Source organism: Poecilia reticulata, linkage group LG5 (genome assembly GCF_000633615.1).
Source record: "Poecilia reticulata strain Guanapo linkage group LG5, Guppy_female_1.0+MT, whole genome shotgun sequence".
In the NCBI taxonomy this organism is placed as follows: Eukaryota; Metazoa; Chordata; class Actinopteri; order Cyprinodontiformes; family Poeciliidae; genus Poecilia; species Poecilia reticulata.
Window position 1 is genome coordinate 8,851,104 of NC_024335.1, and position 13,886 is coordinate 8,864,989.

The 13,886-nt window shown below is 37.8% G+C and overlaps 1 protein-coding gene across 1 annotated transcript in view; it reads left to right on the top strand.

The window, feature by feature from the left end:
- Positions 1–13,886, top strand: part of LOC103464384 (guanine nucleotide-binding protein G(s) subunit alpha-like) — a 29,174-nt gene that overhangs the window by 8,403 nt on the left and 6,885 nt on the right. The window contains exons 4-5 of the mRNA XM_017305043.1: positions 4,133–4,230; positions 11,021–11,047. Coding sequence (XP_017160532.1) covers positions 4,133–4,230; positions 11,021–11,047 — 125 coding nt within the window. The remainder of the gene's footprint in view (positions 1–4,132; positions 4,231–11,020; positions 11,048–13,886) is intronic.

Consider the following 13,886-nt stretch of genomic DNA (forward strand, 5'->3'; position numbering starts at 1 on the left):
ATCGTCATGTGTTTCACATCATGTGTTAATTTTTCACTGTTCAGCGTCGGATTCTCTGTTTTTATGCCATAATTCACATCTAGTTCGTCGCTCAGTTTTATACGGGAAGCGTATCGATGGCGAAAAGGCAGACCGACATAAACCTTTCAAAACAACGGAAACAATTTCTGCATTCTGATTATTTAAATTTAAAAGTGCTGTGTTGATCAGCCCCGTTTTATACCGGACCACTTACAGCATCGGTGTTAACGCTATAAAATGAACGCTCWCTATCGTGGTATCACCCATGGAGGGATTTTTTTATTTAAATGGGTTCATTTTTCAGAGGGATACACAGTGAGGGYATCGTGATTTTAGTAATTACATGTTTATAAGAGMGATTTTCTGTTGTCCTTACATGGAAGCGGGCAGCTTTCAAATGGAAATAAAACACTTTTTAATATAAGTTGCTGCTTTGACATGATCACAGAACTGCGAAAACATATGTACAAAAATACCAGACAAAGTGAATCACAGCAACGTCATCAGCCGGTGTAATGCTGAGCTGATGCGGTGAAGCTACTAGCAGGAGAGCGGAGCTGCGCCAAGAAGCTAACAGAAACTAACAAGCATTGAATAGAAGGAGAGCTGCCATCGATACAGTTGCAGCCAAGCATGATTCAATAGTTTTACCAAGTTGCTCAAAGTCTAAACTGGCATTGTCGTGTAAAGTTTACCTTCAACCAAACGTCCCCCAAAGGCATCCCAGCGCCCCCCTTTTGTAAAAATATCCGCCAGCGCCCCCTGCCTCTGAATGCCCCCTGGGGGGCGGTACCGCCCACGTTGAGAACCGCTAATCTAGAACGTCATTTATAAGAGAATGGGACACAATCACTAATGTAGGTCATCTAGTAGAGATTTGGTGTGTTATTTTACTACTACTTCACAGCAACTGAGTTTTAAGGCTCGTGTGTACATGAGCAAACAAGCATTTTGACCATACTATTGCTTTAAGCTATATAAACAGAATTTTGGGTCCCTTTTATTCCTCAAGCAAATTGGGCCAACTTTGTAAATTCTTACTAACTCTGTAAATTCAAAGCATTGAAACATCTTTCTGAGGGATGTAGCATTCTTAAAATAGCCTAGATTTGTGGTGTGATCACACACAAGTACAAGGTATTCAAAAAAGTAAGGCTGAAACTTAAAAATCACAAAATAAGACAGGTTATCTGGAATGTCGAAAATGTGTTAATAAATATCTTAAGACCGATTTTTCGAAAGGTTTTCTGGACTGATGAAATAAGAGTGACTCTTGATGGAAAGGATGTATGGGCCCGTTGCTGAATAAATAATCAGCATAGAGCTCCAGTCAGCCATGATGCCAACAGGGTGGAGGTGGGGTAGTGATGTGGGCTGCCATTAATAAAGATAAGCTAGATGGGCCTTTTCCAACTGAAGATGAACTCAAAATAAACTCCTAGAACTACTGTCTATGTTTAGAAGACATTTCATTAATCTATGATCTTCAAGTAGTTGTGGGGATAAAGTCTGCGTCTTTTAATAAAGACTATAATTTTAAGCTCCATCACATTCTTTGTTTTGTATCTCTGCACAACTAGCCTGGTCTGGAAGACGGTGATTGTTGACTCACACAAAAATAAACTTTAGAAACTGAATAAAGAACTTCTATCTGGTATTTAAAGGCTGGGTGGCTATGCTGATCACTGATTCACTTATTTTATCTTCTGAAAATATTCAGGTTTGAGGTTTATTAACATTTTAAATTGAGTTAAGAGGGCTGCAATTGTTCAAAAATAAAGTGAATATTCAGAAATGTAACTTGAATAATTGCGTACACAAAATATACAGCACCGATTTTGGTGTTGTACCAGACTGTGGCTTTATGGGCAAATGCATATTCTATAATAACTTTGAGTATCAGGGAGAAAAAGTCCTCCTCCTGACATCCATAAATGGCAGTTATGTCAGATTTCTGCTTTGTCTTTTTTTTTTTTTTAGATTTATTTAATTGTGTAGCTTTGCTGAATAACTGCAGCATTGCAAAAATAAATATTTACACTGTGTTTTCTTAGCATAAAAACAAAACCATACAACCGCACCACTGTGCATCCATAAAGAGACATGCCTCATATTTTTACAGGAGGACATTATAAAATTTTTTGACTGGACACTTGTCTTCGAAAATGAAGAGGTTTTGCAACATAAGGCCTTTTTTTTTTTTTTTTTTTTTTTAAATGTTTATACATTTCAGAGTTACTAATCTTTGTGGCAATTTTAATTCTTTGATAATGCACAATATAAAGGTTTGGACTTACTGATCACATGATTTCTGGTTGAAACAAAATGTAGCTTCATCTTCTGCCACTTATAATAAATGTTTTCTAGACTATTATTGAAAATGTAATTGTAATTTGCTGTAATAAATCGAAGGTTTATTAAAGGTGAATATTCACACTTTCCGAAAGAATGAGCAAATCCGGAAATATGAAAATGTTAGTGATGGTTATTAAATACAACCTTTTATGCTCTCACTGGTCTTTAAATAGTTTTATTCTAGTTAGTATCTTTATCTCTTCATTGTGTTTAATAAATCATCAAACTTTGTTTGAGAGTATTTCAAACACCTCCCTCCCACTAAATTAACTCTTTTTAAAAATTTTTACACTCATACGCATTAAAATATTTTTTACTTCACTGGAAGAAAGAAAAAAGTTGTCTGTTTGCATCACTGCTTTCAATACAACAATTAAAAATAAATCATGAATTGTAGTTTTGTTGTAGGACGTCTGTCCATAATTTAAGGTCATTGCCCCTGAATGCATTTCCGAACTTTAATCTGACTTTTTGTTGTTGCTTTTGGAGTAATAGTTCTTAATAATGATAATGATAATGACACACACTGACCACCCCCAACCTGCATCTTCACATGATCTTTTGCTATTCTTCTGGGGTTGATGCACAAATTTAACTCAAAAACCCTATAGAGTACACTGCCTTTCTCTTTTCGGCGTAATATGATGGCTGGACATTTCAGTTATGTTTATAGTTTCATATAATTGATTTCAGCGAATGAACATGGCGCCTTCAGGCACCTGCGAACTGAACCTAGGGAAGAACTAGACTTGCGGAGGTCCACCATTCACTCTCTGAACTGATCAGACAGCAATAAAGACATGGTTAGGTCTGTGTATGCAATGTATCTAAATATCTGGTTTCAGTTGTATGTTGAGCTCTTCAGAAAGTCACACGTCAAAACTACAGATCATCTCTGTATTGTTTTTATTTTATTTTTTCCCTACTGCTTCTACTGCTTCTTGCCCCTTTTTTTTTAGCACACATCCATAACCTTTAGAACAAATAAAATGATAAATTATCATTTTAAACGTGTCAAATTTTTTTTTTACTTTATTTAAATTTTTAACATGAGATGCTGTTCATTCTCTGTTGCTTAGCAGAGTATACAGATTAACTGTATGGCTCATAATGGCTTATTTTTGCTCGACTGACCAACAGCAGATTGTAGAGATAGGCCTCTGTAGTGACAGCCAAGCCTTTTGTCAGTACAAAGCTCCCCGTTTCTTCATGAACCCGGTGAACCGCTCTGTTTCCTGCCACTGCCAGAGCCCGCTCATCTGCTGCTCCTCTCCGAGCCGACCTTAAACTCCAAACTTAGCTAGGGAGTGCATCTTGCCTCCCGCCATCTGTCCATAAACTCTTTCACCAATAAAGGAGCAGACTAGAAATACTGTTATAAGCATGGGACTCATAAACTACATAAAGCAGCCCTGTGCAAATGCGTTTTATTGTAAACCTTACACTTATTTTCTCAGCTGGGTTACATTTAACCATTGCCTTCATAGATTAATGTAGTTTTTCCTACTTTAACCCAAATTGTCCTATTCCCACATAAGACAACAAATAATGTCTTAAAACCAGTAATTATTGGTACTTTTCAAAATGTCAGTGAATTTGTTTGCAATCATTTTCTTAACAGCTGCAACCGTTATTGTTTGGTATGTAATCTCAGGTTGTCTCCTCCTGTTTTAGCTTCTGAGAACTGTATTTACTCAGATACTTTACATGTACAAGTCAAAAGTCTTTTGTCTCAGACCCATATTTGTGCTTTCAGGAGTTTTATGACCACACAAAGACTCTCTGGCATGATGAAGGTGTGCGGGCATGCTGGGAAAGATCCAACGAATATCAGCTCATCGACTGCGCCCAGTAGTAAGTCCTTCTTTTTTAAGTCTTTTTTCCCCTCCTCCTACAAATCTTTGCTTCTGTTAATGGACACGTTTGCATCTTCAAGGATACAATTTGTGGACTATTTCCTAAATCTACAGAGAATAATTGCATGTAAATTGAAATGTTGCTCTACTACCTATACATAACAAGGTAATTAAAGGAGTCCTGTTTTTAATTATGTTCCTATGTTCCAATAATGCTTTTTTGTAAGGAAAATGGATTTACGGGTTGATAAGCAGACATCGGTGTATCACAACCAGAAAATATCTTTTCAGCCAATGTCACACAGCTTTTGGTGGAGGCAGTGTGGTGGTGTGATGCCTCATCTCTTTGGGTTGAGAGTTTTCACCACTGAAGGCAAATTAGGTGCAGAGAAATATTAGGTTGAGCTTCTATACCTCCATTGTTAATGACAAACCTTCATCCTCCAAGATGTTGATGCTTGCCCTCACAGAGCACGCTTTATCAGGGATTACCACCAGAACTTGGGAATGTTAAGGGTGGAATGGCCTGCCCGCAGTCCTGACCTCACCGCCATTGAACATTTATGGGATTAGCTCGGGTGTGCTCTTTGTGCTTAAATGACCAGCACAGCCACATATGCGGGTTGAGAAATGAGATTCTATCAGGCAGTAGTGTGTGACCAAGCTAGTGACCCACTTGAGGTGGAAGTGGCAGGCTGTTTACTTGTGTGGGATTCTCCAACAAATAAGTCATGTTTTTGGCCTTTTGTCATCCATTGGAATAAAAGATACGAAACAAGTCAACACTTGTTTACTCGTGTCTTTGTTTTGCCCCATTGTTTTGTCTGAATGTTGCCATTTGTCCTAATGTGTCCTTTCCTCTTTTTTGTTTTAGAAACGGTGGAGAACTCCCTATTTAACCCAGAAAGGATAATTTTAGTTTATTAGTAATATCAGAAACAAATTAAAGTTGTTGATATACATGATATACGAGCTCGTGAAGCTGTTGGTATATTTAAGTGTGTACTGATGCTGAATTATCACAGAAGTTTGTCATTCATTACATTTATGTCTGTTTAAAAAAAAGAAAGAAATGTTTTAAATCAATGCAGCTGTTGACTGCAGATATTTGCATCGGTATCAGAAGTGGAAAATAGTGGATCAGTGCATCCCTAGTGAAAAAGTCTGATATGAGTCACACATGGGGAAAAACGGCGGGTTGAGTCACATTAGCCTGTGTGAATGTAGCATTAGACTTGGGGGTGGGAGGATGCATGTTTTTGTGTGTGTCCCTGACATGTTGCATGCTTGGCTACAGGTGTCTGTTGGCTTACTGTTTACTGGCCTTCAGAGATGTGATAGCTGAGAGAGTTTAGGGCAGTTGACAAGAGCAAAGGACTGAAAAGCAGGTAATAATCAGACTCTCCTCTCATGTCCTCTCCTCCTCGTTCCTCCTCTTCTCTACTCTTCTTCTCCTCTCTCCTCTCCTCGTTATGGATCAGATGCTGGGCTGGGTGGCCAGACCGGAAGTGCTCCCCTCCCCCCTCCGTATGCTTATGTAAACGGAGAAGTGGAGAAAAAGAGAGGGAAGAGCTATTTTTAACCCAGGCAGGCTGCAGAAGGAGAAAGAATGAGCGAGTGTGTTAGGAGGGAGACAACTTCAGCATTATTGATGAAGGTTGTTAGCATTAAATGGAAATGTCAACCCTGAATCAGCACCGGACAGTCATCCCCCCAACCTCCTTTTTGTTTGTTTATAAAAGGTGAATGACATTGCCCACTTTTTGCTATAATAAAAAACGGGAAAAAAGGAAGAAATTGAATGTGTTGCGATGCTTTTTCATCTGTGTGATGAAGAGGAAGTCACTGAAGCTTCCCTGGCTGCCTTTTTGCTCAGTCATCCTCCTGTGTGATCTTGTTGATTTATTAATTTTTTTTTTCTGTAGCAAGCCATGTTATATGGCATCATCTTGAATGTTGTTGTTGCAAGAATGGTGTTGCCCTTGATTTCACGAGGATATGTTGAGTTCAGTTGCTGTCACTGTAGGCAGTTCACATCCAAGGTCCAAAGAGCGTGACAAGACTGAGGCACGGGTTTGTTTTAACTCCAAAACGAGGCCTGATTGGAAGTCAATCTCTGACCAGAACAGTCTCTGTGCTTTTACTCAATAAAGTTCCTGTCTTCTTGTGTAAAAAAGCTTTTTAAATTTTCTTTAACTTTTAGAAAATATGAATAAAGCAGATGAATGTCCTTGGCATCGGCATTGCCTGTAGAAAATGGCGATCGTGCCTTTAGAAATGAGAGTATTCCTCGTCATGAGATTTGAAAAAGCCCCAGCACGTATTAGTTTTTCTTAGCTTGTCGGAATAAAAAAGCAAGTCATAATGATGTTTCACCTCGTGAGCACGATTCGCCGGTTGGCAGATTTAGTTAACTTGAGACGGTGCCAGACGTGCCGCCTCTGTTTCCAGTCAAACCTGACTGCACGTCTCTTTTGTGCGATGTCATCAATCTTTCTCGTTCATTTCTGCCTGACTGCTTCATAGCCAAATTCTGAGCTGTTCTTTTTTTAAATGAGAAGAAAGGGAAGACATTTGTGGCTGGAGTGAGATGCAAACAAAGGAAATAAATGCTAGCACATGGGGGCCTGAAGGAGCTTTTGAAAAGCAAGCGCATCATGGGATGCTGCTGACCTGCCGCAGACATATATTTGGAGGAGCGGCAGACAAAGCTGCACAAAACAGTGAGCCATTTTATTCTCTGGAAGAGTGTCACCATGTTTACCTGATGATGGATTTTGAGAATCATTAGCATAAGACAAAAGGGGCAACCTTTACGACATCTTGTCTCTATCTTTGGAGTATATAAACACAGTACATGCAAAAGTATTCAGACCCCTTCTTGGTATGTGTGTGCTTTAGTGAGATTTTATGTGATCAGCTGCCACAAAGTACTACATAACAAAGAGGTGAAAATAAGATGATGTCGTTTTCAAATACTTTTCTTTGCAAATTTTCAAAACGGTGACATTCATCTATAATTTTTGTGGACTTTACTCTCATTCCATTAAATAATATTCAGAGTAGGATTGGGCATTTATTGTTTTGATTTACTTTTGTCACAATAATCCATAGCAACCAAAACCTTCAAAAGTATCCACATTAGTAAATGTAGCCCGCATGTCTGTAGTATCAGTGTCTGTAAGGTGAAGGTTTGTTAGAGAACTTTAATCAACATGTTGACGTAGAAACACTTTAATATGGTTATATATGCTATAGAAAATATTTCTGAAAATGTTGGTTCATAATAGGGTTGTACTTTAAATATGGGGGACAAATAAAAATAGAGGAATTTACAATAATTAGTGTAGCCTCAGAGGCTCAATTTGGCCTGGCATTTGATTTTCAGGAGTCACTTGTGACACTTGATCATTAAAAATGCATACTGGATATGTGCAGTTATATAGTAGGAAATAAGTCAATTTTATTTATAAAGTACCCTTCACACTAAGAGCAGCTCAAAGTGCTATACAGAATTAAAAAACAATTAATTCTGTAATACAGCCAGGGAATTAAAAACAGAAACCCACAAAATAAAAATAAAAAAACACAACATAAAAAATGAATATAGAATAGATATATGGATATAGCCTAAAATATGTCTTCATTCATTTCTCGACACTAAACTGAAATTTGCTTAGTTATATAAAATAATTCTGAAAACTTTGTTTCACATAATAAACTAAAAAAAAAAAGAAAAAAAAAACTAGGATGGCATTTTAGATTATTCAGTTTAATCTAGATGTATAAAAAACACTAGACTACGTGGAACAAACACTATAGACTATTAAATCATTCTGACTTGCTTATGCATTTAATTTATCGTGCGCTGAAATAAATTATTCTTAAATAACAAAAAAAGCTTCCTAAGGCTTTTGACTAAAAATAATTTATAGTTATGAACTTTAACAGAAAATAGCTTTATTTTGCTTTTGATCTTGTTATATATAATAGTATAGTTAAAAAAGCGTTTAAGTGCAACATTTTTGTTTTATTAAAGTTTAAAAAAAATAAAAATAATACATGGAGCTTGAAGAAAAGAAGTAGTTATTAGCTGGGTTTGGACGCTGGTGGAGCGTCTTGGCTGAGTTGGTTATCTGCTCATTGAAGTCGTGTCGCGGCGGCTACACGCTGTCGGCGTTTCCCCCTCCGATGTCCCTCTTCTCCTCTCCGCTCTATCCTTCCTCCCCGCTGATTCTCTCCCTCACAGCTGCATGTGGTGGGACAGAAAATGGATGTGCTGAGTCTCTGACTCGTGTGGATGGAACTGCAGCTGAAGTTGATGCGGCGTAGCTGTGTAATAAGCTCAGGTGTGTTTGAGAGATGTGACGGTGTTGGCAGATGTGGAGCAGAAGTAGAGTTAAACGTGGAGATGTTCGAGGCGAACACTTTTCTAAACTTTTCTGCCATAGTTTCTCCGCGGTGCTGCTGTCCCGGCCTATTTCTTCCGCAGTTGTTTTATGTTATTCTTGGCTTTCCGTTAATTCACTTTAGCTTTTTCTAATGTTATTTCTTAACTTGCTGTTAATTTTCAAACATATATTAATTATTCTTGTATGTTACCAAATTTTTTTTTTTTTTTTTAATTTTGATTTTATTTTGTATGCTTCTTTAATCTTTCTGTCTTTACTTCTTTTCATCTCTTTTTTAAAAATGTTGCAAGTTTATGTTTGTCCTTCATTTTCTTCATGTTTCACATCTTATTTCTAGTTATTTTTAGTTTCTCATCGCTCTCAGTTCTTCTTAGCTTTCTTTTTCTAATTTTCAGATGTATATTAGATCTTTTTGTTGTTTTTTTCCCCCCTCATACATCTTGTGCTCTTTTTCTCTTCTCGCTAACCCACTCCATTCCAGGCATGGTTCTCTGTCTGTACCTCGTTGTTTCTCGCTGTATTTCCTCCTCTGTCTCTTTCTCTCCCTCCTGTCCCTGCTTCTTTCTTTTCTTTCTTCTCGTCTCCCTCCTCTGTAGCTTGGTCTTTTCCTCCTTCTCCTTCTTTTTATATTTCTTTCTTTCTGTCTCTCTCTCTCTGTCTGTCTCTCTCCAGCTGCACAGGATTTGGAGCTGTTTCTATTTTTAGCGCCTGTGGTTCTGTCACCATGACAACCAAGCTGGAGGCCAGGGCGCCAGGGAGCTATTTTTGGAGCAGCGCTGTAATGTCAGACACAGCCTTCTCTCTCCTTTCTTTCCTCGTCTTTCTCCCGCTCTCCCTTTCACAGGATACGGTTTGTGTGTTAGAATCGGGGTCGGCTGGTGAAGCCTTTGCTTGCGTCGCCTCGCAGGTTGAGGCGTTAGTGAACAAAGAGGCCGTAAAGCCCCTGGAATCGCTCCCCTCGTCGGGTCGTGCTCACTCTTTTCTCCCCACTCCTAGAGGAAGCGCCAAGACCATTTTCTGACTGGACTTGACGCTCTGGAGACGTGCGTTTTAGTTTTGATCTGTGCAGAAATGTGTGTTTTTGAAGTGTACCAAGTTTGAAAGCCTTTTAGTTTTTAAGGACCTAAACATCTTATTTTTTGGTCAGTTACTATTTATGTCTCTACTATCAAGTATTGATAGTAGATATATTTAAAAAATAGGAAGAAATTAAATCCATTACAGATTTAAAATAAAGTGAACAAATTGTACTTTGGATTAATACTCATTTTAACTTTTTGGTTTTAAAAAGAAATAGCATAGATTAAACAATAATTAAACCTCTAATGTCATCTGATATATTCCATAAGAAATTCTATGCATTTTGTTGGATTTAAAACCATCTTATCTTAGTCTGTAATTAAAAAAAGTAAACGGTACACAATGAATAAGTCAACCAGTTAAATAAACAGCTGGACTAAGAAACATGCAAAAACCTAATTCAGCTTATTGAAGTTGACAGAAGTATTGTGAAACTAATTAAACTCTTTTGTTTTTCGGAGGGAAATGTCGCAAATATTTAAGCGATGCCTTGTTGAACTTTTAAAAAGCCAGAAAATGTAAATATTTTGGGGCAGATGTGGAAAGAGGAGCTTTTTACGGACACGGTCCTGCCCACGAACCTGCCTGCCTGCCTGCCTGCCTGTGTGTGAGTCCGCCTGCTTGTCACATAGCGGACCGCGCAGCAGCTCGGATTCGGCAACGTTTTCCAGATGTTCCGCGCTTGTGTCACACTGAATCATACACTCCGAGAGAAACTTTGTTTAATAAAATTACAAGAAAGTAAATTTTTGAATGTAATTAAAATGTTTTTCCTTAATTTCTATTAATAGTTTCCTTTAGATGACATTTTTAAAAAATTGTTAGCCTTTTCTTATGCAGTTTGGTTTTGCAAAAGCAGCCTTTTTTTATTTAAAAAAAAAAGATTTAACGTTTTTGGAGTAAATTAAGAACATTTTTGTTTTTCCATGAAAGTAGTGTGTTGGCCAACAGCAGCAGTACAGGGTAGGTAAATCCCATTTTGAGCTGATGGTCTGGTCGTAACCTGAGTAATCCTTAGTCCTGATTCTCCTCCTTTAATAAGTTAAATGCATTTTGGGAGAGTTTTCAGCTTTGCTGCTGCTGCTGCTGCTCTTCAGCACGTAAAGATCTCTGCGGTTTTGGTCAAATGTGGAAGTAAAAAATTCAAACAGAACTTAAAAATGCGAAGTGGATCCACTCGAAAGATACGGCTGTTCTGAAAATATTTTGACAGCAGTCCATTCCTGGTTAACTAAAAACACAAAAAACTTTAAAATGGCTGTGCAAGTTTTCCTTTTGTAATGATTCAAGCTTCAGTTTTTTGCATCTACTTTTTATAATACAGTAGCAAAAACAGAAAGTATCAGTAAAAAAGAACACAAAAAAAAGCGCATGCAACATTTAAAAATAGGTGTCTCATTTAAATTTAGCTTTCTACGAAATACTCCCTTTACAGCTGTCTCACCTTCAAATTAGCAACAAAACGACTAAAATACTAGCTGCTATCTTTTGTTGTAAATATTGTGCTATTTTTGCTGTCCAGACGAGTGGCCTGTGAGTATTTCCACGGTTTAAGTCGGCCTGTCTGCTACCCCAGAATAACCCTGGCGGGTTATTCATAACACCACAGACCTCTCTGTTACTGGGGGCAGCCACTTTTATTCAGTTCAACTTACTAGACGCGGTTATTATTGGCACTTGTCCTATTAATAGGGAGAACTGCTAAAAACCGAGCGGTGTGTTTGTGCTGGGCGTGCCGACGCCTTAGAACAGAGCCGCATATAAACACGAGTGGAGGCCATGTTAACTCCGTCATGATTGGAGCGGCTGTGGCGTTCAGGTTCTGTCACATCCAGCGTATTTATGTCGCTGGGAGCTCTGGAGGCGACTGTTCGGGGAAGGCAGAGTTGGGTGATTGCAGGGGATTAGGCGGTGGATGTGAGGCGGCCCGGCTCCACACGGTTCTCCACTTCTGTGTGGGAGCAGAGAGCCAGCGGTACCTGACTGACTGCCTGATAAGCAGCTTTAGTGTGTGTTCTGCACATTTGTTCTCTTTTATTCTTCCGCTGTCTCTCAGTTGCGTCCTCTTTCTGAACTCGCCGTCTCGTGGTCGGTCCAGTAACCCGTCCAGTATTTGAGYTTCCGCATTCCCTCCCCCTCCTCGCTCTGCTCGGTGGGTTACCTGCTGCCCTAATGTCACATTTCACCCCTGACTGCCACATTCCTGCTTATCTCAGAGGGGAGCTTACATACCTGATCTCAAGGAGGCAGCTCCAAACTACCTTCCCACCTTTCTAGTCGTCAACAAATCCAGCGGGTCTAGAGTCAAACAAGGAGGGAAATCTTCCTGCGTCAGCTGCCTGTTTTTAGTAAATGCAATTTTTCTTCCAAACTCCTTTATTATTAATTCTTGCAGGTTTTTCTTTTTTTTTTATTGAGCTACGTTTTACTATAAAAACTGTTTCCAGAAATGTGACCTCTGCAAATTGATACCACCTGGGTAAATCTTGCAGTTGAGTTTTTGGTTTTATTTTCAGAGTTCATAGGACGGGTTCTTGAAATTCTTGAAAGTGCTTGGATTTCAATTGTTGTTTTTAAAGTTTGGGATGTGCATGATTTCTATATAAAATCTTTGTAAGTGCTTGACATTCAAACGGCATAGTTTTGTAATAAAGTGCAATCCAACATTTGATTAAAAGCTTAAATTTGGAAAACATTATTTACCGGAAAATTATTATGAAAAACATTATTTACCGGAAAATTATTATTATTATTATTATTAAATAATAAAATTGACTTATTATTATTTATAGGAAAATATGTGTTTATTTAAAATATATAAATATACAGAGAGTTTAGGTTTAAGGTTCCTTGACAAAGGTGGACAGAAAATGAAGAGATTTATAGCCATGGTACTTTATGCCTCACAGAATATCTCCATGAACTATATCATATTTTTGATAAACTCAAATTGTACTAAAATAAAATTACAAAATAACCCCCATTTATGTATCAAAGTATTTGTTTCTCGCCTTTTACTGAATTCACAGTACGTACTGTTAGTCGATGAGTTTACGGACCAGARAATGTAGAAGGTTTCAGTTTTCAAACATTTGGTAAACTGGTTAAGATTTTGCAGATCAGATGATTAAAGAACTTTTTTTTATCACTGGTTGATTGACTGATGCATCACTCGTTAATCCCTGTAAGGTTTTTGTATTTTGGTTGCACAGCCACTGTTTGTTGGTCTGGTGGACCCGCTGAATTTTACTGTTCAAATTCAACACAAAAAAGATTTTTACATTATAATACAAAAACATGTTCACTTCAATTACATCTATATAAACAGCAAATATGACTGTTTTCTGCCTTTTAAATTTTAAGGAAAACGTTTTAGGAAAAATATTACTCGTTAATGTTTGCTGTATGACAAAAACATGCATTTTAAAAAGGACCACATTTCTATTCAATATAAGGGAATATAAGTTATCTTTAAATTAATCTGTAAGGTTTTATAACCTTTTTWTAAAATCTTTTTTTGTATTTTTATTGGAAATTTCAACCAAAAAGAACACAAGTTGCATGCATACATACGGGCAGGCACCAAGTTGGCTAAGAATGGGCATTTGTCTGTAGTGAAGCATCTGGCACCTGCATGTTGCAACAGTGTTTTAATGTTATGATGCAGTAACAAAATTCGCACAAACATCCTTGCACCTCTTAGTCCAAGGACTTTGCACAGACTTCCMTTCATTTTAGTAACTGCATTTATGCCAAACCCAGACATTCTCCATATCCCTTACCCTAACAAGTATATTCCTAACCCTAACCTTTACCAAAAACCTTGTTCATACTATACCTTAAACTTAACAAGGAGAGCTCAGTAATTGAAAGAAATGAAGATCAGGAAAATGTTCTCTGTTTCTATGAATGACCTCCCCATATTGGTGAAAATGGTTATAATGATCCGCTATAAGCACACACACGAACCCATTCCCCTCTCCTCACAAACACACACCCCCACACACAAACAGGCATGAAGGTGTACAGTTTTATCAGGTCTGGGTTTGGTTACCCGGACATCCTGAGTGTAATGGTGTAGGAGGTTTGTGCGGTGTTGACTTCTCTACAGTTATATGTTAAGTATAATTTACATGATGATTATTATTAACTGAATTTAACA